Source organism: Carassius carassius, chromosome 37, assembly GCF_963082965.1.
Source record: "Carassius carassius chromosome 37, fCarCar2.1, whole genome shotgun sequence".
Taxonomy (NCBI): Eukaryota; Metazoa; Chordata; class Actinopteri; order Cypriniformes; family Cyprinidae; genus Carassius; species Carassius carassius.
Window position 1 is genome coordinate 3112347 of NC_081791.1, and position 24626 is coordinate 3136972.

General features: G+C 37.1%; 2 protein-coding genes across 4 annotated transcripts in view; both read right to left on the bottom strand.

Annotated features, from left to right (window-relative positions):
• Nucleotides 1–2207: 2207 nt before the first annotated feature.
• Nucleotides 2208–4929, bottom strand: LOC132117650 (platelet glycoprotein IX-like). Of its 2 annotated transcripts, XM_059526974.1 has the most exons (3): nt 4789–4929; nt 3050–3227; nt 2208–2937 (listed from the first exon to the last, which is right to left on the bottom strand). In XM_059526974.1, exon 3 carries the CDS (start codon nt 2934–2936, stop codon nt 2217–2219), a length of 720 nt encoding a protein of 239 aa, XP_059382957.1. In that variant the 5' UTR covers nt 2937; nt 3050–3227; nt 4789–4929; the 3' UTR covers nt 2208–2216. The 2 variants fall into 2 exon arrangements, with proteins under 2 accessions (XP_059382957.1, XP_059382958.1); XM_059526975.1 differs by lacking the exon at nt 3050–3227.
• A 3112-nt stretch (nt 4930–8041) lies between these two features.
• The window catches only part of LOC132117848 (IQ motif and SEC7 domain-containing protein 1-like), an 85646-nt gene continuing 69061 nt past the window's right edge, over nt 8042–24626 (bottom strand). The window contains exons 4-13 of one of the 2 annotated variants that reach the window (XM_059527162.1): nt 21958–22119; nt 21129–21251; nt 20803–20969; nt 20576–20715; nt 20251–20280; nt 19175–19300; nt 18973–19072; nt 17863–18024; nt 13946–14125; nt 8042–8155 (exon numbers count right to left, since the gene is read on the bottom strand). In XM_059527162.1, the coding sequence (XP_059383145.1) occupies nt 8142–8155; nt 13946–14125; nt 17863–18024; nt 18973–19072; nt 19175–19300; nt 20251–20280; nt 20576–20715; nt 20803–20969; nt 21129–21251; nt 21958–22119 (1204 nt within the window). In that variant the 3' untranslated portion in view covers nt 8042–8141. Of the gene's footprint in view, nt 8156–9153; nt 9251–13945; nt 14126–17862; nt 18025–18972; nt 19073–19174; nt 19301–20250; nt 20281–20575; nt 20716–20802; nt 20970–21128; nt 21252–21957; nt 22120–24626 lie in introns of those variants that run through there. The other variant, XM_059527163.1, reaches the window with a different exon arrangement.

Consider the following 24626-nt stretch of genomic DNA (forward strand, 5'->3'; position numbering starts at 1 on the left):
TTTGAACTGCATAGCCGTAAGATGCATACTGTAATGTACTGCCTGTCAGCATAGACACAAAGACCTGTTCCCATGTCAAAGATAACATGACTTCTGTGACGGGGTTTCAAGTGAGCTGTTGAAAAAGTGAACCAAGCTTGCACTTTCAGGTTCAAGAGCATTTACAGCAAATGTCAAACTATAAGGAGCTTCTAAAAACAGCAAAGTCAAATGACTTTGTGTTATAGATTAATGGGAAAGTTCATGATTTGCAACAAGCAGACTGTTGTTCTTTTATTTGTTTAAATACTAGACTAAATCCAATGAACACTCTCCTCAATAAACATTCTTTAGTGCATGAAGTGAACATAGGATGGTGGTTCCAGTAATTCTGTAATTAGGCTACTTATCACTCAAAGTGTTCAGAATGTGTTAATGCATCAAAGCATTGTGTTATAGTGTTCTAAGGTTGTTTCAATGTTTATTCTCTGAAGAGAAGGGTAAGATTTAAGTTTTATTTAGCCACTAGATGGCAGAAATAGGAAAGTCTAAATGGAAAGAAGAGAGAAGAGATACACTCTTGCATAAGCCTGCTTTGTGAGTGTATTCCAGACAAACAGTGTGTGTGTGTGTGTGTGTGACAGCGTGGGCCTGTTTACACCTACTTTGTACATTTTCACTGATTGTATATTTATCCAATCATAAAAGACCAGGGGCCGTATGAATAAAGAAAGGTGCTCAGAGTAAAATTTTAGTCCTAAGTGTCAAAATTCAAAGAATGACTTAATTTTACTCTTTTTCCTAGACTAAAGAATAAGTGTGATTCATAAAGGTTGCTTAGTATTCAGACTAGGTCTTAGCTCCTAAATTATTTAAGAGAGCTGAAGAGGTCTTGTTAGGAGTAACAAGATGGCAGCAAAGAGGAGGAGACACAAATATGACATATTGGAGTTATATGATAATATGGAGTTGATAAAACAATACAAGCTTGATTGTCAAGATCAAAAAGTATATATATATAAGTAATGAAAAGTAGTAATTAATTTTATTTATTTTTTATGGCTAGAAATTTGGAAACATGCAGCAATGCACCGGTGATGTCACAGTTAGCAGGGTCTTACATATTGTGGCACTAACCCCACCAAACAACAGCAGTCAAAAGTGATGTGTGGATGTTTTTTAATGACCCCACATTTCACTTAATCCATCAAAATACGAAAAACAAGCAAACAAACAAAAAAACATACCAGTGTTGCCAACTGCTTTCAGTTGAACGTAGCTTAAACTGGTCACTTAATGTTGCTAGATGACCTCATAAAGGTGAGTTCACTGATCTATATTTATATTTATATACATCAGTTTGTCCAAGAAACTGATTTGTTTTGCTAGGTTTAAAAAAATAACAATAATAATAAAAAAACGACGTCTATAAAGGGATAAGGAAGTCACCAAGTCTAGTGACAAAATCATTAAATTGGCAACATTGCTGATTACAACATACATTATTTATATTTCATTGGTCCTCTTGTTTTTGCATGTGTTCATAATTTCTTTGTATGGCAGCATGGCCAAAAATGATTACAGCACAATTTGGTAATAATTTAATTGCACTATTATCACAAATAAAACAACTGACTAAGCAAATATGCAATATGCTTACAAAATCTTGCACATTTTTATTTAGGTTTTTTTTTAATTAAAGGTGAAGATGTCCAATTTTTCTAGACCAGATATCACTCTTGGCCACTAATAACCCTAACCCAACTGATTTAACTTTTTTAACATCTGGGCCCCGGTGAGCAACACCCTGTCCCAAAGATAGCCTCACTAGCCTGGAGTTTGAAATTAATAATAATGATTCGCTTCAAACCTTTTGTTTGGCTTAGAGGTTGTTTTCATTCATTTTTCTTTTATGCAATATAATAAATTAAATAAATAAATATATATATATATATATATATATATATATATATATATATATATATATATATATTTATATATATAACTTTTGTTCGTTCTTGATATTATTTTCATGTATGTATGTTTTTGTATATTTGTACATATTTATTTATTTATATATATAATTTTCAAACAAAATTGTTATATAATTCTTTTGACGTGATATATAATAAATATCTTTGTGAAATTAAAATATTTCCTCTTGCCATGCCACTGCTGCTGACATGGCGTTAAATCATAAATATATACTAGAAGGCATCAGTACAAAGTTCAGTTTTTCACGGTACTTTAATCTTAATGTTGTGTTGTTTGTGCAGGACGTCCAGTATCTGAGGGAGGATGTCCATGTTGAGTAAAGGCTTGTCCATGTCATCGGTTCCTGGGCTTAGTGACCCGATACTGCACCTCATCCTCACTCTGTGTTTGGGTTTGAGCGATCGAAGAGATTCTGCCTCAAATCCCCTGTGTCTCTCATCAATTCCCAGAATAAACGTAGAGTTTCTTGCTAGCTGCAGGCACCACAGCAGCAAACCAATGAGAAAGCAAAGCATGACGCATAAGATGACATTATAAACCCACTCAAAGCAGTGATCAGAGACACAGGATGCGAAATCAGCATCAGTGAGCTCATCGATGGACCTCTGGGCTAGTTCTGTAGGACTGGCACACACCGGCATCACAGAGACAGCTTTATTCCTCTGTAGCCATTGTCTTAAGTACTGGATGCTGCAGTCGCAGTGGAAGGGGTTCCCGGATAAATTGACCAGCTGCAGGAGGTGGAGCCGGTCTAAATGCCCTGGACTTACAGTGGTCAGGAGGTTATTCTGCAGCAGGAGTTCAGTGGTTTCTGCAGGAAGATGAGGGATGCTTCTCAGGCCCTGCGAGCTGCAGTTCACCCTCAGACCTCGGGACGGCAAAGACTTGCACCTGCAGGACTGGGAACTGACATGTGCAAAGATCGAGCACAAGAGTAGGGTTAGTCCTGAACCAAAGAGCATCCTGTGTGTGAAGAAACCACAAATACTTTAGCACATATCTTTAGATGCAGGGAGTTATTGACAACATTACGTGCAATAAAAATCTGAAGCCTGAGTAGCGTCAGTCAACTGACCTAATGGTTAGTCCCTCCCCTTGAACGCAGATGAGCCAATTAGTAGGTTTAGGTTCAATCTTTAGGTTTCAGTGCCATAGAGAGAATATCTGAAGCTCACGTTGGTTTGATGGTGTTTATGCTTCAACAATAGTAAAATGATGTGCCTGGGTTCCTTGTACCACTGATTCCTGGTAACCTGAGAGGATGGGCAATAGAATTTATTTTATTACATTTCCTAGACTCAAACAAAACGTCCCTAAGCATTCAACCCCAATCCCAATGAAGACACAAATTTATCTAAAAAGTATTATTATAAAAAGTATTATTTTAAAAGTATCTCTGGCTAAAACTAGCTAACATTTAAGTTAGCAAATCCATGCTAAAGTACACCTAAATAGTGAACTGTTCTCACATTATGTACAGTGTATGTCTAAAACACATAAAACAAAGGTCTACAATTCAGTACATCTCCATATTAAATGGTTAAATGTACATTAACGTAACCATGCCCTGTGATACATGAACAGTGTTGATCCTGCATGTTGTCATCCGTGATCAAGACGATCGTAATGACTTCTCCCGCTTGCATTGTGATCTGTATACCCTCACTTTGAGTTACCCACCATAATTATTTTAAAATATTTTATATATCAATCCATGGAATATTTAATTCCCACTTGAATGGTGGTCCTTCTGTGTCCAAAATTGTTCAAAAACATCATTCACACTGACAGCTGTCACTGTAAGAGAGTTAGCTCCGTTTGTTTATCTGAGGGAACAACAATAACTAATGGGGTGGACGATAGGTCAGTTGTATTGGAGTATACCCTGATAGCACGTCTATTTGCATTTACATCTGCAAGACGTATTTTTAGAGCAGTGGTCACCAACCTTTTTAAGCCCAAGTACTGAGACTTGCTACTGTCAGTGCATCCACAACATGGATTGGATGGGACAGTCCTGTAAAACTTGTACCAAAATAATGACAAATTGAATTCTTTTGATCTAATCAGTCAAACAGGTTTGCAAAAAGTCTTAAACCTTAGCGGATATAAGAAAACAAAAGCTGGAAGAGGTGGATATTTACTCACAATCCATTGTAGGAAACAACACTTGTATTCTGTCAAGGACAGCTCTTTGAGCAGCTTGTGAATAACTTCAGTATTTCTAACCAACATTTAAATAAAATTGCTAAAATATCTCGTCTGTGCGAAGTTACTTCCACTACTATATACACAGAACATATAAACATGAAAAGACAATGCTGTAACTTTTGCATGATGTGCACAAGATAAAATATGTACATAGATAAAATTCATAACCAGAAGTGCATCCACCTAGAACAGTACAACAAATAACAGAACTATAGCAGTACTTTATGCTTTATAATATTGCATTACTGTAAACAGAGCTTAACTTGTATTGACCTCAATTTTTTCATTGAGAAATAAAGGACAATAAAACAAAACAAATATTACAAAATATGACATCAGTGTATAGAGTGTTAAAGTAACACTGTCCAACAGTGACATGAAACAGGTCAAACATCTCAAAAGGTTAGACAGACTAGACATTATAAACAGCACTGTGTAGTAATAATAAAACATATTTGCTGCTTTATATAAAGGAATGAGCTTTTTGATATGTCTGTACATACAGTATGTGACCCCAAAACTAGACATTAAAGTCTCTCTTGAAATGTTTGAATGCACTCAGATAAGACAGACTTCTGTGTGTGTAATGGATGTAAGACTTACCTTTTAGCATGTGATTGACAGCAACTGAAAACCTGTAATAATCATTCTGGCTTTAAGCTAAGACGTACATCCACTATAGTTTTTTCTGCAAATGTTTCTGTACATCAAAACAGGCATTGCTGGCGCTTTAAACTGTGAACGTCTGGAACTGTATTTGTGAAAGTTTGTATTGAGCAGCATCCCGTGATCATCCCTCGTGTGAGCAGAGGATAAGACTATCTCCAGCAGCACATTACACATGCCCTGCCCACTGAAAGAGCTGTGTGCTTTTATCTGCAGTTGAGATGAGTCAGAAAAAATTGAAAACGCAATAACTTGCTATATACATGATGAATGAGCGATGTTTAGCCTGCAGTGCGTACATGCCACCAAAACAAGATTCCCATTTGAAATGTACTCATCTGCTTTAGTTTCATGAAAATCTGCAATCCCTCTTTAAATGTGAATACATCAAAATCAAAAATAATAAAAATGACAGACTACTGAATACAAACCGATCAGTCAGCTGTCCGTATCATTTAATTGTTTTATTTTATGTTCTGAATGTCGTCACAGTTTGAGTTTTACATTGTACACTGACATAGATAACCATCACATAAAATAAAATCTCCAAAGACAAGCATTCTCTGTTCTACAACAACAAGATAAACCAATGCCCTTTATTATGACCTATTCCTCGGGGTGGTTGATTTGGACAGAGTGATAGCAGCCTGTGAGGAGAGAAACATCCATCAGTCTGTTTCAGTAATGCACAGCAAAACAGACGGGGACGGGACACACCTCGCATTTAAAGATAGACCTCATATTATGCAGTCAGGATACTGTAGACTCTATATACACAATGGTCCCTAACTTGGTCCCCTAATATATCTATTACTGCTCAAATGTGTCTTTACAAGCCCTCTTTACATGGGCTAATAGTGGGACAAGATCGTTTTATGCCATCTTTTACACGGATGAGATGCATTATCTGCAGTAACACACAACACAGTACAGAACGACAGATCGAGCACATGAAATGAAGAAACACAGAAAAAGACATTAATAAGAAAGAGAGGTAAAGTGAAATAAAAGAGTTAAGGCTGAGTGTTGATCAGCTCACGGGGGTCAGTGTATCTGAACTTTCAGTCCTTCATCTGTCAATCAAAATATCAGAATTTTCTCATGTTATTAATATTTTATGCAGAACAAAAATCTTTGGAAACGGTTGTAATATAAATGTAATATAAATGCAAGATCTTTTAAATTTGTTTTCTTAAAGTCAACATGAAACGACATTAACAAACCCATTTTACTTCATTGTGAGCCCCCCCCCCCTCCCCAAAAAGGACATTAACAAGAAAAAAAGGTTTTCTTTTATCCATCAAGAAATGATGTAAAAATGGCCAGCGATTGAAGGAGTGGGGCTTAGAAATAAAAGGGTGCAATGATTTCAAGTACATTTTTTAAATAGAAGGAATAAGATGATTATTTTTTCTTTGAATTTAACACGAGGGACGTATTATTAAGCGAAGTAAACATGGTTAGTTTAGTCTGTTCATGTTGACTTTAGTACATCAGATTGAATATTGAACACAGTATTTGTGATATGTTGACAAGAAAACCTAAGGCTTTGGTTTGGGGTCATGAAAACATGCTCAGAAGCAAAGGTTACAAAATTTTGAAAAATATCAGCTTATATATCTGATCAGATTGCATCTTTACAACAATCATTTTCATTTGCCTCACTTCACAGACTAAAAGTTCATTTCTAGATTACTCTAAACATTACAGATGCTTGCATAATAGAGCAGAATATTCACCTGAAACAATCTCCTGGTTGTTGAAAAGTAAAAAAAGAAGAGTACTTTTTACATGATTGCACTTCATTGCCATGTTAACACTGGTTTATTTTCAATAATAAATAAACACCCAAGAACAACATCAATAACAAATCACAGTTAAAGCCTAGCTGATCACTTTGACGTTTCGTTCAGTGTAAAAACACTAGTTTGATGAGAATCTCTATGCCACTATGATGAAGTAATAGTAAAGATGCTCCGGCATGACCACGTCATCATGACAAACATATTGCACTTAAAAACAAACAAGAACAATCCATAAAATATAGAAAAATATTTCCGTCACTGGCCCTCAGAAAAAAAGAAATCATAAAAAGATCATTATTAAAACTACTCCAGGCATGCAGACATATTTTAACATCTCCTCAAAACCCTTACTGTAAGTCTGTAAGATTTATATGATGCTATACAACGTCAAAGTGCCACATGATACTGCATTTGTGCTTTATAATAGATCACAACGGAAGGTTTCTATTAGCATACTTCTTTAAATATGACTTCCACTCAAACTGACCAAGATATTGTTCTCAAAAAGTTGTGAATACATCTTTTACAGTATTCTATAACATCGCTTTTTGCTTACAATGGTTTCAGTTACACTACTGTTCTACACATAAAACATAGTGGGTGCAATGGTCATTGGCACATTGATTAATGATGGTTTAGACAACATGTGGAGCTGTCATCTACGACTAATACAGACATTCACTCAAACTAGCAGAATGACAATGTTTGAATACTAGCAAACCCACTATTTTGTTTGTTTTTATAACCTCACAAAGAAATCAAGAAAACCTGTCGGGAAAATAAATATCATATTTTGCATGAAGGCAACAAAACCCGTATTTAGGACCATTAAGATTTTTCGCTGATATTAAGCACAAATAAACACACTCCTCAAATTCTCAATAAATAAATAGGAAAACACAAAACTTTGATTGCTATTAAAATCATACTACTGCAATGTGATAAACAAAACTATGCATTATTTAAATGTAAAAATATTTGTGCAGCATGGTAACTGGTTTTAATGTATGCTAATATTAACCAAAATATCATTCAAGGAACTGACTAAAAACTATTTGATAATAAAATAATAATAATAATTTTTAATACTAATAATAGTTTTAATAACTTTAAAATGCATTACAGCAAAAAATATGTAACAATGCAATATATCTTAATGGTCCTTGGTATTCTTTATGCAAAATATAAATTCTTATTCTAATCTTGTGACCTTCACCTGTAGGCAGAATGAAGTAAGAGCGAGAGGCATCAAACACAGATGTTTGGCTGGTGTGTGTCTGAAGCTCACACCAGTGTGCTGATAGCGCAGGGTCTGTGCTTGCTGATCATGTGCTGCTCTCTGAAAGCCGTGTTGGCTGGGTGCTGTAGTGGGGTGTGGTGTGATGGCTTTCGAAGAGTGACCCAAGGAGGGAGTCTGGAGCGCTGTGTCTGTCAGGGAACAGATGCTCCTGGAAGGAAGGGTCTCTCTGGCGCAGAGCAGGTCTTCTAAAGATGGAGCCCTGTGAGGAGAGACGTGGACCAAACATTAATGAACTAATTAAGTGTTCAAACACTTTAAGTCAACTAGATTTTGAAGTGAAAATCTACAGAAGTGAAGTACTGTAAGTATCCACGTGTATTTTCATAATCATTTCCTCCATAGACGTTAAGGCCTGGTTTCACTGACGGGGCTTAGCTTAAGCCAGGACTAGGCCTTAGTTAATTAAGATATTTATAAATAAAAAAAGATATTAAAGCAGCTTTTAAAAAAATGCCTTAGAAGGTGTGCGTCTTGAGACAGATCCATGGCGCAGACATATTTAAGAAATGTCAGAGCAAGATATTTTTAGTTGAGACAGCTCAAAAATCTGCTTTAGTCTGGGACTAGCCTAGGAATTTTTAATGTTTATTGAGATGGATAAAGTAGGACTGTCAAAATTAATGCATTAATAACGTGTCAACACAAACTCATTTTTAACGGCACTAATTTTATAACGCGATTAACGCGATTAACGCGATTAACGTAGCGCGTATTTCCTGTTTGACCTGTGTCCTAACCTGGAGAAATGGACTATTCAGCCATAGACAGCAGTGCAGATAGTGCAGCAGAAAAAAGAAATGTAGAAAGAAAAAGGTCTTCTGAATGGTAAATTCATTTACAAAACCATGTCTGATGGTTCTGTCGACAAGACAAAAGTTGTCTGCTTTTATTGCCGATGTGAATTAAGTTAACAACAAATCTTTAACATGCAAAGCATTGCTCTTTGGAGTGAGTAAAACTGACACATCTTCAGCTGTTTTGTCTCTTTATTTTTGACAGACAATCACATTGTTTGATTCCCAATGTTAGATATTTTAATGGACAAGTCTAAGCAGCAATCAGCTTCAAATGAATATACAAATCATCAATCAAAATGAATATATATAAAAAAAGCATGAAACATAATGTGTGAACAAAAACTACATTGAAATCCGCATTTGACTCAGTCTTCAAAGGTCTGATCAGCATGAACTGATGAGACTTGCAGGGACACCAAGCATTTGATTAAAGGAGAGCACTCTGTGTTTGTATGCATGAGGTTCATCGGCCATCTAACAGATACAAGTGAAAGCCCCTTTAAAAAAGAAGTGAAAGAACAGACTTGCATGAACATTAAGACACTATCATCAGACTATTTAAAACACACACACACACATGCACTGAGCACCAGCACTTACAGACAATTAAGCCCCAGTTTCAGTAGGTGAGCAGTTCATGCATGTGAGCAGCCAGGCGGGGTACACATCAATAAACATGTTACAAAAGAAAACAAAACAAAAAAACATGAAGCACAGAAGGTGCAAGGAAACATACTTCCACACTGCTGTCTAGATAGCAGTAGCATAGATTATAGATGTACATCACACCGGTAACAGCCCTCTGCTCTAAACTGATGAACACACTGAGAACTTTCTGAACCTTCTGGGTCATTATCAACATTAACTGAGTGCCAGTTTGCTCTCTATACTCCATCTGTGCATACTGATGCCTGTCAAGAGCCATTTTAGCAAATACATACAGGTCCTTCTCCAAAAATTATCATATTTTGATAAATTTCATTATTTTCCATAATGTAATGATAACAATTAAACTTTCATATATTTTAGATTCATTGCACACCAACTGAAATATTTCAGGTCTTTTATTGTTTTAATACTGATGATTTTGGCATACAGCTCATGAAAACCCAAAATGCCTGTCTCAAAAAATTAGCATATTTCATCCGACCAATAAAAGAAAAGTGTTTTTAATACAAAAAAAGTCAACCTTCAAATAATTATGTTCAGTTATGCACTCAATACTTGGTCGGGAATCCTTTTGCAGAAATGACTGCTTCAATGCGGCGTGGCATGAAGGCAATCAGCCTGTGGCACTGCTGAGGTGTTATGGAGGCCCAGGATGCTTCGATAGCGGCCTTAAGCTCATCCAGAGTGTTGGGTCTTGCGTCTCTCAACTTTCTCTTCACAATATCCCACAGATTCTCTATGGGGTTCAGGTCAGGAGAGTTGGCAGGCCAATTGAGCACAGTAATACCATGGTCAGTAAACCATTTACCAGTGGTTTTGGCACTGTGAGCAGGTGCCAGGTCGTGCTGAAAAACGAAATCTTCATCTCCATAAAGCTTTTTAGCAGATGGAAGCATGAAGTGCTCCAAAATCTCCTGATAGCTAGCTGCATTGACCCTGCCCTTGATGAAACACAGTGGACCAACACCAGCAGCTGACATGGCACCCCAGACCATCACTGACTGTGGGTACTTGACACTGGACTTCAGGTATTTTGGCATTTCCTTCTCCCCAGTCTTCCTACAGACTCTGACACCTTGATTTCCGAATGACATGCAAAATTTGTCCAAAAGTCCAGTGCTGCTTCTCTGTAGCCCAAAGTGGCTTGACCTGGGGAATGCGGCACCTGTAGCCCATTTCCTGCACACGCCTGTGCACAGTGGCTCTGGATGTTTCTACTCCAGACTCAGTCCACTGCTTCTGCAGGTCCCCCAAGGTCTGGAATCGGTCCTTCTACACAATCTTCCTCAGGGTCCGGTCACTTCTTCTCGTTGTGCAGCGTTTTTTGCCACACTTTTTCCTTCCCACAGACTTCCCACTAAGGTGCCTTGATACAGCACTCTGGGAACAGCCTGTTCGTTCAGAAATTTCTTTCTGTGTCTTACCCTCTTGCTTGAGGGTGTCAATGATGGCCTTCTGGACAGCAGTCAGGTCGGCAGTCTTACCCATGATTGCGGTTTTGAGTAATGAACCAGGCTGGGAGTTTTTAAAAGCCTCAGGAATCTTTTGCTGGTGTTTAGAGTTAATTAGTTGATTCAGATGATTAGGTTAATAGCTCGTTTAGAGAACCTTTTCATGATATGCTAATTTTTTTAGATAGGAATTTTGGGTTTTCATGAGCTGTATGCCAAAATCATCAGTATTAAAACAATAAAAGACCTGAAATATTTCAGTTGGTGTGCAACGAATCTAAAATATATGAAAGTTTAATTTTTATCATTACATTATGGAAAATAATGAACTTTATCACAATATGCAAATTTTTTTAGAAGGACCTGTATAAGCCAAGACACACAACGCTCACAAACACTTGTGTATAAATGATATATAAGACTAAAAGAATAGTTTCAATTCAATGTACATACAGCAGACTGAGTAAAGTTTCTGTGCTGTATTGCAAACTGACCTGGAAAAAATTACATGAGATTCTTTTCTCAAAAGTTGCCTTTATCTGTATACCAAAGCAGAACCTGGTGGTTACTTCACAAAAACATTACAAAGTTGCTTGCTAGAATCTTCACTTTCACTGTTAACACACCTTTTATAGTGTGATCATCACAACTTTCAAGAAATATCACTTCTAAATCACACCTCTTACATGCATGGTCTCTGTTTGTTAAGCTTGAGCTTTTCTAAAGATTTGGCCTTCTTGCCTTTATTATGATAGGACAGTAATGAGACAGGAAGTGAAGTGGAAGAGAGAAAGGAGAGCAGGATGAGGAACGGTCTGGGAGCCAGGACGCAAACGCAATGGAGCTATATTTCTGCACGCTGCCCACCAGGAGACTGACGCCAGCAGATCCTCTCTATTTTAGCTTTCTTCCCTTTTGCCTGCTTCCCCTTAGTTTCCTGGTTTGGTAATTAGCTCCTTCTCACCTGTTCTGTTTTACCCTGATTATGTTCCTGTTGTATATGTTTCCTATATTTTCATCATGTTTCCCAGTGATTCTCCGGAGGGTTCCGTGTTGGACTTAAGATTAAAGTCAGTTTTGAGTAATAAAACTGATCCAAAATATCAGTATCAGTAGTGTAAATCATTAGGAAATGAAGTGAATAAATGAAATATAAAATGCTATTTTTTAAATGTGCCCTTTTATTTCTAAAATGCTTGTTAAATGAGTTTAAATGTATGTACAATAATATTGTAAACTATGCTGTATTCACCCAAATAAATTTAATTTGTCTTGTATTTTGTACATGGGTGTTCTTGCTTAATAAAACATATTCATCTTTTGATTATTACTGTTGGCTATAGTAATTCTGTGTGTGATTTTTAATTTCCAGCCCATTTTAAGCCAGCAATATAATAATTTTTAAACTATAGATGACTTAAATTAAACAACCCAGCATGGTGGGTAAAAATGTTTAACTCAACCAGCTGGGTCAAAATAACCCAGCATGTGTTCTGTCCTAGGGCTGCACGATTATGACAAAAATCATAATTATCGATTATTCTCTTGAAATTGTAATTGCAATTATTAATTAAGATTACCACAATCACTGAATTATGTTTATACCATTGTTTGATGCAACTGCATGTCATATTTTTATATGAAAATAAACAAGTTGAAAAACTTTTAGTGCTTTTATATAGTATTAAGCCTCAAATGTCAACTGTATATTGGATTGGTTTCTTCTTTAAATTATAAAAAAGTACAAATAACAATGGCATTATAGTGTTAAACTAAAATTACAACAATGGAAAACCCCTTAAAATAACATGTAGAAAGCAAAATACGCACCTTAAGCATGCAGAATAACATAGGTGGACTTTGAACGATTACGTAATTGTGGCATCCATTGTAATTGCGATTAGAAATTTGATGAATTGTGCAGCCCTAGTTCTGTCCAATATTTACCCAGCACTGGGTTGCCAAATTACCCAAGTTGGTTGTTTTTAACCCAGCATTGTTTTAGAGTGCAAGCTTGAAATGGAAGACAAGTGAGTGTATCCCCCCAAAACACCCCATTAATAGGAACATACAGCATAACCCTAACAGCAGTACACACATCTTGTACAAAGATAGCTGAGACCAGACGCACAGAAAAAAACACTTCCTGAGGTATCAATAGTGAAAGGCCAAAATGGAGCTACCTGGACTGCTGGAAGCAGGTGTGTTAAGCATACAAAGTGCCACAGCAATGGAGGAGACAGAGAAAACCAAAGGGAGCAATGGGATGTTTTGCTGAAACTCTGCCGTGTCAAACCTGGGCTAAATCAGACAGTTACTGACAGTAAATCAGTTAGAGGATGCACCCTTTCAGAAACTACATGTCCTGAGCATGAAGTTCCTTGTAAACAAGTCCTGGATTGTCTGCAAACTGTTGTGTTCATCCTGATTTGCAGTCTACCAATAACAATAGAGTGACAGCACTAGGACAACCCATGAGTAGTGAATGCAGTTTTACTGTAAATTATATACAATGGAAATAAATTTGTATGATCAATTCAAAGATGTGAAGATACCCACTGTTTAAATAGTATAGCCACAAGAAGAAAACAATATGTGTATAAATAGGATTTTGGTGCCACTAACCACTTGCTTATTACACAATTTTACAACTCATAAACCCTATAGACTTAAACCTTAAAACAACTGTAGAAAAGTGATGATTTATACAATGCTACAACTCAAATAATGTTTCTAAAACTAAGAGCACTGATACAACACTGCCAAGATCAAATACTGCTTGTGAAAAATGATTCAGAATATAAACAGAGGAGCTATTCACATCACACATGATCATTTGTGTACCAACTATTTTTTTACTTAATTCTCTGAATGCAAGCTGCAAACCTTAGGACCAATACTGCAGTCATCTAATGTTACCAGTGGAAAAATTATTTGTAATATAATATGTGTAAAGATTATGTACAGGAAAATCATTGTACACAGGGAATCAAATGACCATAAAACCACTTTCTGGTTTTACTGAGCAGAAAGGCCATCTGCTCATCAGTACATCAGATACACTGAACTCACCTGCTTCAGAAAGGTCACGCAGGGAGCTACTGAGCGCGCTCCGCTTTAGCCCCTCCCCCATGGTGTACGTGTCATCCAGACTAGTGCGGCCCATGGTGCTGTTTCCGCTCTCCTTCTTTAGGCCCGACATGCTCTGAGACATACTGGGTCTGACCACTCCTTTCTGTTTCTCTAGCTCAGCTGCAAACATTCAAACACACACATACAGTCAACAATAATTTCATTCCTATAGCATACAACTACAAAGAACATCGTACATAGACAACATTCCAGAGGAAATTTTTTTTTTTTTTTTTTTTGGTGGGAAAATTTGCATTTCAGGGACTAGATATCTCATTATTGGGGTCACTTCAACCCGTGGACATGAAGAATAAACCCACGGACATGAAAATACGGGAAAACCACAGACTTGGCAACACTGGAGCCGAAAAAATGGACCGAAAAATGGATTTCGTATTGCTTGGCAGGAAAGTAACCTATCCTACAGAAAAGCATTAAAAACTGCTAGATCCAATTACTTTTCTTCTCTTTTAGAAGAAAACGAACGTAACCCCAGGTATTTATTCAATACAGTGGCTAAATTAACGAAACATAAAGCCTCAACAAGTGTTGACATTTCCCAACACCACAGCAGTAATGACTTTATGAACTACTTTACTTCTAAAATTGATACTATTAGAGATAAAATTGCAACCATTCAGCCGTCAGCTACAGTATCACATCAGACAGTGCACTATAGACCCCCTGAGGAACAGTTCCACTGATTCTCTACTATAGGAGAGGAAGAACTGTATAAACTTGTTAAATCATCTAAACCAACAACATGTATGTTAGACCCTATACCATCTAAGCTCCTAAAAGAGGTGCTTCCAGAAGTCATAGATCCTCTTCTGACCATTATTAATTCCTCATTGTCATTAGGATATGTCCCCAAAACCTTCAAACTGGCTGTTATTAAGCCTCTCATCAAAAAACCACAACTTGACCCAAAAGAACTAGTTAATTATAGACCAATCTCGAATCTCCCTTTTCTGTCCAAGATACTAGAAAAGGTGGTATCCTCACAATTATATTCCTTCTTAGAGAAAAATGGTATATGTGAGGATTTCCAGTCAGGATTTAGACCGTATCATAGTACTGAGACTGCTCTCCTTAGAGTTACAAATGATCTGCTCTTATCATCTGATCGTGGGTGTATCTCTCTATTAGTTTTATTGGATCTTAGTGCTGCGTTTGACACAATTGACCACAACATTCTTTTGCATAGACTTGAACACTTTGTTGGCATCAGTGGAAGTGCATTAGCATGGTTTAAATCGTACTTATTTGACTGCCATCAGTTTGTAGCAGTGAATGAAGATGTATCATATCGATCACAAGTGCAGTATGGAGTACCTCAAGGCTCAGTACTAGGGCCGCTACTCTTCACGCTTTATATGTTACCCCTTGGGAGATATCATCAGGAAACATGGTGTTAGCTTTCACTGTTATGCTGATGATACTCAGCTCTATATTTCTTCACGGCCCGGTGAAACACACCAATTTGAAAAACTAATGGAATGCATTGTCGATATAAAAAACTGGATGACGAGTAATTTCTTACTGCTAAATTCTGAAAAAACAGAGGTGTTAATTATAGGACCTAAAAACTCTGCTTGTAATAACCTAGAACACTGTCTAAGACTTGATGGTTGCTCTGTCAATTCTTCGTCCCCAGTTAGGAACCTAGGTCTGCTATTTGATCGCAATCTTTCCTTAGAAAGCCACGTTTCTAGCATTTGTAAAACTGCATTTTTGCATCTCAAAAATATATCTAAATTACGGCCTATAATCTCAATGTCAAATGCAGAAATGTTAATCCATGCATTTATGACCTCAAGGTTAGATTATTGTAATGCTTTATTGGGTGGTTGTTCTGCACACTTAGTAAACAAACTACAGCTAGTCCAAAATGCAGCAGCAAGAGTTCTTACTAGAACCAGGAAGTATGACCATATTAGCCCGGTCCTGTCAACACTGCACTGGCTCCCTATCAAACATCGTATAAAATATTGCTTATTACTTATAAAGCCCTGAATGGTTTAGCACCTCAATATTTGAATGAGCTCCTTTTACATTATAATCCTCTACGTCCGCTAAGTTCTCAAAACTCAGGCAATTTGATAATACCTAGAATATCAAAATCAACTGCGGACGGCAGATCCTTTTCCTATTTGGCGCCTAAACTCTGGAATAACCTACCTAACATTGTTCGGGAGGCAGACACACTCTTGCAGTTTAAATCTAGATTAAAGACCCATCTCTTTAACCTGGCTTACACATAACATACTAATATGCTTTTAATATCCAAATCCGTTAAAGGATTTTTAGGCTGCATTAATTAGGTAAACCGCAACCGGAAACACTTCCCATAACACCCTATGTACTTGCTACATCATTAGAAGAATGGAATCTATGCTAATATTAGTCTATTTCTCTCTTATTCCGAGGTCACTGTAGCCACCAGATCCAGTCTGTATCCAGATCAGAGGGTCACTGCAGTCACCCGGATCCAGTACGTATCCAGACCAGATGGTGGATCAGCACCTAGAAAGGACCTCTATTGCCCTGAAAGACAGCGGAGACCAGGACAACTAGAGCCCCAGATACAGATCCCCTGTAAAGAACTTGTCTCAGATGACCACCAGGACAAGACCACAGGAAACAGATGATTCTTCTGCACAATCTGACTTTGCTGCAGCCTGGAATTGAACTACTGGTTTCGTTTGGTCAGAGGAGAACTGGCCCCCCAACTGAGCCTGGTTTCTCCCAAGGTTTTTTTCTCCATTCTGTCACCGATGGAGTTTCGGTTCCTTGCCGCTGTCGCCTCTGGCTTGCTTAGTTGGGGTCACTTCATCTACAGCGATATCGTTGACTTGTTTGCAAATAAATGCACAGACACTATTTAACTGAACAGAGATGACATCACTGAATTCAATGATGAACTGCCTTTAACTATCATTTTGCATTATTGACACACTGTTTTCCTAATGAATGTTGTTCAGTTGCTTTGACACAATGTATTTTGTTTAAAGCGCTATGTAAATAAAGGTGACTTGACTTGACTTGACTGGAGCTAAGTGATTTAGCGGATAGTCCTCCATCTACAGTAAAGCTGATTTCAGTTTAATGTGCTTTATTTCCCATAACATTCATAAAGAATATTATAAAATAAGATGGTTGTCCATCAGAAAAGAGGAGACAAGCTTACTCAGTTTTTACAATTTCTTTTTTTTTTTTTTTTTTGTACAAATGAGTCTTAAGTCAAATGAGAAATCTCGAAGAATGTTGAGTTAGATTTAAAAATGGCATGAATTCTGATCTGAAATTCATGTAGCAGTCGCAATGCACAAAATTCAGATGCATATCTGATTTATTTTCACATAAGTCAAGTCAAGTCAAGTCACCTCTATTTATATAGCGCTTTAAACAAAATACATTGCGTCAAAGCAACTGAACAACATTCATCAGGAAAACAGTGTGTCAAGAAGGTGAAGGTGGCCCAGATCAGAACTGAAATGTCAGATTGATTTTTCTTTTTATGCAGTCACCCAAAAAATCTGATTTGAGCCACACTGGGTTTCTGATTTGGAAATGAAACCTCCGAGTCTGACCCTAACAATCAAACATGTAAATGACCATTATAATATGATTGGATTGCCTTGTTGTTGCACATGAAATGAGTCCAGCATTCCTGTCAAACGCTAATGAGACCATGGTGGTGAAATGATAGATTTCAAGAAGATCATGTGATTTCTGATTTTTGCTCTTTATTCCTAACAACTGCAACTCTGTCTCTGAAAACCACATTAACATGGGCAGCTCACAAAACCTGCTTTGCTAACGGTGAGGATGAGGAAGAATAAAGGTCTGTTTACACTCTATCCGGTACTTTTCCATTTCCTGGACCTCAGCGATGGACTCTCGCAGGTCGCTGGTGAATTTCTTGCGGTCCTGAGAGTTTGGAGCATTCAAATTGATCAGGACTTTGAAGTCTGCACCAGGAATGGCTGAAGTCAGCCGGATACCATTCGGATAGACTGAGAAAATAAGAAAACACAATTTTACTTTAGGTTAATTCACACCACACTGATAAACACTGACAGATAGCAGCAGACACTTGGTCAGCTTTTGTCTGATCAGTGTTTTACCCTGTCTGTGTCTGATGGTGTCTGTCGAATCAAATTTGTTCAATGACTGAACATGCTGGATCGGCTCTTTTTGGGAGGTGGAATGTCACAGAATTAATGTATTGTAATCTGGTGATTGTCTGCATTGCTCTGTGTCTGTCAGTGCAGTATGCAGTGGCCTTTTGGATACATACAGCCTGGCGTGTAAGAGTGCCATAAAACGAAGAAATAAAACATTTGGTCAAACTCTATTTTAAGGTTCAATTCTAACTATTAACCAATAATTAACTACTACTTTTGCCTCAATAAACTCCTAGTTTGCTGTTTATTAATAGTCAGTGAGGTAGTTGTTAAGTTTAGGTATTGTGTAAGATTAGGGATGTAGAATACAGTCACGCAGAATATGTGCTCTATAAGTATTAATAAACAGCCAATATGATAATAACAGGCATGCATATAAGCAACTAGTTAATAGTGAGAATCGGTCTTTATATTAAAGTGTTACCAAATATTTTTTTCAAGTAAAATACAATTGTTGTATAAATAATTATTATTGATTCCTTATTAGCGCTGTCAAATGATTAATCGCGATTAACCACATCCAAAATATATTTATTTAACATTATATATGTGTGTACTGTGTATATTTATTATGTATATATAAATACAAAAACATACAACATATCTTTTGAAAATATTTACATATTTATATTCATATAATTTATATTATATATAAATATATGAAAATATATAAAATATAACATTAGATGCGATTAATCGTTTGACAGCACTACTTATTATTTTAATGGCACTTCTAGCCTTCCATTCAGAAAGATTGATTGTGTTCATATTTCTTACACTGGTTCTCAAAGAGCATGACTTGCATCCCGTACAGAGAGAAAGACTGCCTGAAACTATACGTCACTGAGTTTTTCTTCTTCTGGAAGATCTTGGTAACCTGTTACAAAGTTGCAGAAATCAGTGATCAACACATGCTGATATTTGTCCATTAATGGGTTTAGTAGACGATGTAGCATGCTCATGTCGTGTGATCTCTCACCACCAGAAGGTCATTAAACAGGAAGATCTCCCGCTGGTGCTGCCCCAGTTTCTGCAGTCTGTTGGGATCTGGGACCTCGAACAGTCTGCAGTAACACACCAGCCTGCGATGAGCCTGAGACAGCACCTGTAACACACACACACACACACACACACACACACACACACACACACACACAAACACGTGTTTGTTTCTCTATCATGGTGGAGACTTTCCACCGACCGACGGCTATTTTTATAGTGAGCTATGATATATTGTTCTACTGATCTACTGTTTTTATATAGAGCTAGCTATAAAATTATAACCTAACACACCCTAACCCTTTATTTACCTTTTATTATTGTTGTCACCATTGAGAATTTCCACAAAACAATGAGGTTTTGTCAGATTTAGCTCACTTATGAACGCAAATTTGCATCCAAAATATGGATAGTCCACCCAAAACATGAAAGTTCTCTCATAATTTACTTTCCCTCAAGTTATTTCAAACCTTTATGAGCTTCTTTCTTCTGCTGGACACAAAATGAGTTATTTTGAAGAATGCTGGTAACCAAACAAGTTGACGGTTGCCATTGACTTCCACAGTATTAACAAAAAAAAGACAAAACAAAACAAAAAAAACCTATAAAAAGTGAATGGTTATAAGCAACAGTTTGGATACCAACATTCTTCTAAATATCTTCTTTTTGTAACAACTTTTGTAACAATGAGTGTGAGTAAATTAATTTTCATTTTTGGATACTGTAAGTATACACACACAGTCAGATTAATTTACTGTACATGACGTGAAGCATTTCAATCAGCTTTTAAGTCTTGGAAGAGTCTTTTACATTTTTGTTCTGTTACCAAATCTTTACATACTGTATCTGTATTTAAATTATGCATTGAAAGGATAAAGAAAATGTTTTACATCCAGTGCGAAATATTCAGTTATTGATTTTAGGTTCAGATTTGACATTTGGAAAGAAATTTATATTAGGTAAAGTGTCTGTGGTAGTGAAGTGTGGAAAGAAAGAACAATTTGTCACACACAGATGGACAGCTGCCGTATTTATGCAACATGAAAAAATACTTACACATCCAAGGCCATGGTGAAGTGATCCCATCTGTAATGCAAGAGGAAAAGTCAAGATATGTGTGTGTGTGTGTGTGTGTGTGTGTGTGTGTGTGTGTGTGTGTGTGTGTGTGTGTGTGTGTATTAATGCAATTCTCTTTATGAAATTCTAAATGGTCATATCTGAATTGTTGAAGAATGACCAGAACTGACGGCCTCTCATTATCTTCATTAATTACACAGATAGTGTTTAAGAAGGTGGTCAATGATTGGGGATTCAAAATAAACGTCTGCATCTCTTAGCAAATTTAGTACAGTTTCATAAAGCAGGATTATGATGAACCTACTTGCTTCTTGCCCACAATGAGTTTCTCCACCTTCTGCACCTGAGACACATGGTCCTCATTGGTTTTGAGCTCCTTCTTCTGGATCCGCTCGTAAATCCCGACCAGCATCTCCCGAGGGATGTCCTCACCATCATCAACCCCTTCCAACACAAACACAAGACTGCCATTACAGCTGGAATATTGCTTCACAGCTGTATCTGTTTTGTTTGTGTGCGTTTCAATCAAACCTCGCAGATTTTTGACGAAGTCCTCAAGCTTCATCTTGCGTTCTGGCTTGACATTGGGGCTGTACATGTCTGTGTTGAGGAGGATGATGGCGAAAGCCAAGATGAAGATGGTGTCAGGGTTTCTGAACTGACAGACCACATCAGGGTTACAGATGCAGTAGCGCTGGCTGAACAAAGACACACCCGAGATCACAATCATGTTAAAACATTTCAATATGAAGCAATGAAAATGATCTTTTTAGAGTTAGTGCTGCTTGTTTATCTTTTCCCTTGTTTATTTGTCTTTTCTAAGTTATAACACTTCATAATGACGCTTGATAACACACCTGAAAGCCTCGATCAGGCGCTCCACTTTCTGTGCCTCGCCCTGAACCTGGATTTGAGCCTGGAATTTCCGCAGAGCTTCATCCAGCTCCATCACTGAGAAATCCAGCTCATCCACCACACAGCTGCCACAGACACACACGCACTCTTACAAACAAAGGTGCTTCACGGTGATGCCATAGATGAACCTTTTCTTCTAGATGGTTCCATGAAGAACCTTTAACATCTGAAGAGCCTCTCTGTTTTACAAAAGCTTCTTTGAGGTGAAAGAAGGTTCTTCAGATTATAAAAAGGTAAGAAAGGGATGGTTCTTTAAAAAAATCTTCGAATGAATGGTTTTTTGTGGAACCAAAAGTGGTTCTTCTATGGAATCGCTGTGAGAACCTTTTAAACATCTTTCATTTTAAGAATGTGCCCTCAAACGTCAACACATACCTGCTGAATGCCACAAAACAGGGTACAGAAAGTGTGTTTGGTTTTGTTTATAAATTCATTATCAGTAGAAAAACTAAAGTTAGTGGCCTAACTGGGAGCAAGTAGCTAGGTTACAAATTTCACTTAAGTTACATGGTTGAATCTTTGATTTTGACAAACACTGTCGGAGATAGACCTATTGTTTGTGTAAGATAGAAGAGGTCCAAATGATGTCACTTTGTTTGAATTAGATATTTAATGTGTTTAAAACTGTATGCTAGGATCACTTTATTTAAGTTAGTTTTTCTAAAACATTCAATACAATTTGTGTCTGTAATTTGTGTATTTTATTTATGGAACGTGGCAATCATAAACTATGAAAAAGTGATATCATGTATATGAATAAAAAATACTTACTCTAAAACATCCCTGTTGAACTGTTTCTGTCTGTTCCCAAGAAATTCTCCAATCATTTGTCTACTCAAGCCTTTCCTCTGCAGCAGGAAGTGGGCCACACCCACAGGAGTGTCCGGAATAAAGCCCCTCTCCGTCAGGTACTGGATGCCCTTCTCTGGCTTTCTGAAAGTAGATCAGCAGGTCTCATCCTACTGAACGCTCAAAATCATACTCGTCATAGTGGCTATAGGACATGCAAACTAAAACATAAATGCAATCCAAAAAAGAAACTTGAAAAGGTATAGGAAGAATAGTATTGAATAATAGGAAAAATAATATTGCTTCAACTGAAAAGAGTTACTGTACACACAGTTATGATTCATATGATGTAGAGGTCTTCACAGTGCACCCGAGACCCATCGACCCGGGACCCGACCCGGGACCCGGGTCTATATTTTAAATGGTCTGCCGGGTCCGGGTCGGGTCCGAATCTATTACTTCGGGTCCTGGGTCTGTTTAACATTATGTGTAATACCCGTGCGATCGGAGTCATCGGACTCGGAGAGCACCTGGCCGTGATCAGACACTGCTTGTGTTTTTTGTAACTTGCAACTTGTAAAATTAGGAAAAGAACAGAGTGAGCAAAAAAAAAACAAAAAAAAACAGCGATCTCTCTCTCTCTCTCTCTCTGCCGTTAGAAGCAGAGCGCGCAAAATGCAAGTGCACGCACGGTAATAATGCTTGCAGACTTGACACATTTAATATATTTCAAATCAGCAACCAAATCGGAGGTGAACTGTCACATGAATGTTTTCTATGATGCTCAAATTGCGTTAAAGCATATTTTAGGATGATCCAGCTAACACGCATGTGCAGTCTCAAGCGCGTGTCATGTTTCTATGGCAACCAGTGAGGGACAAACCACGCTTTACATTTTCTCCCATTTTTATACTAATATAAATAAACTGTTTAATCTTAAAGTTTTAGTGGTCAGATTCAGACTCAACTCAGAGCAGAGAGCACAGAGATGATAGCGTAAGCGGCCATGGCACTGAAGGAGCGTTCGTTATTATAGTTCAAAAGGGTAAACAGTCAAAGTTATTATGCGAGTTAACTCGAGTCAGAATGTAACGTTACATGTGCACAGTAGCATTTGTCATTCGTCACCGTGACATCAAGTGGAACTTTGAAGCTGAAATAATGAGTGGATTAAGCTTGGACTTCCGGAATAACGAGCGGAATAACATGGATAACTTTATTGTCTGAGGATTATAATCCATCACAGGCAGTCAGGTACTCCTTAATGTGATTATAATGCATCACAAACTACCGCTCCTTAAATTAAGATATAGGTTTTTTTTTTTTCGCAACATGTTTATTGACTTGTAATAGCAATTTAAGGTGGAATATGTGACAGTCGGGTCCAGTCGGGTCTGTGTCTTCCCGACGGGTTCGGGTCCAGCTTTCAAATAATATACGGGTCTGGGTCGGGTCCGGGTAGGCATTTCTCAGATCTACACGGGTCCGGGTCCAGCTTTTGAAATATTAGACGGGTCCGGGTCGGTTCGGTGTAGTACATTACGGGTCTCTTTCTGGTTCAGGCACGAATTTTTGGACCCGTGAAGACCTCTAATATGATGTACTCTCACTCCAGTGTGGAATACATAAAATCCTCATTATTTATGTTTACTTTAGCAAAAACTTTCTTACGTGTCTCGTAATTAAAAAGTAAGCAAGATTATATTTTACAAACATTTAAAAAAAATAAAAGTTCTAAATATTAAGAATGATTACTTAATATTGTTTCCATTGCTAACACAAGCTCATTGGTGATTCTTAGATTTCACATCTGAAAGAGAGGTGTGCGTGCGTTTTCTGTGCATACGTTCATTCAATGAATGACAAATACGCATATTTGAGAGATGATCGTAAGATCAATTTTAAGATGTTTTCTACGCAACATTTTATAAATGAGGCCCCAGATTTCTAGGACAGACATCATAAGTCGTGTTGACCACAAGGAACAAACATCTCTCCGACAGTCTTTATCCAAATTTTCAGTACTGGCATCATCAAGCTCAATAAGTTGAAGAGATTAAGTAATATTTGCTAAAAAAGACCAGTTTTTGCCAATTTTGTTAATTCTGATCACTGATCATCATCCCTGAAACATTTTGAAAGATTTTAAAGGCTGGCACAAAACATATTTGAAAAAGTTATTACACCAGAATTTGAGAATTCTAAATTAGGATATAAAATTGGTGATAAAATTATTGAAAATATACCTAAACAACAAATAAAATAATAATTAAAAAGAAATCAAAACATACATAATATACATTAATATTAATATCACAGGTCAGAGAGCTCTTGGAATGCTTAAAAAAATATCTTAATTTGTGTTCTGAAGATGAATGAAGGTCTTACAGCTTTGGAACGACATGAGGGAGAGTATTTAATGACATAAATCTTGTTTTTGGGGGAACCTTTAAGGGATCTAAAATATGATCATGCAGAACAAGGCATTAATACATGCTTTATAAGTACTAATAAACAGCCAAAATGCTAGTTATATGCATGCTAATAAGCAGCTAGTTAACAGTGAGAACTGATCCTTAATATAATATAATATAATAAAATATGTGACCCTTGAGCACAAAAGCAGTCATCAGTAGTACAGGTATACATGC

Excerpts from the sequence above, each read along its gene's own strand:
- LOC132117650 (XM_059526975.1), bottom strand. The coding sequence starts at position 2,936 with ATGCTCTTTGGTTCAGGACTAACCCTACTCTTGTGCTCGATCTTTGCA.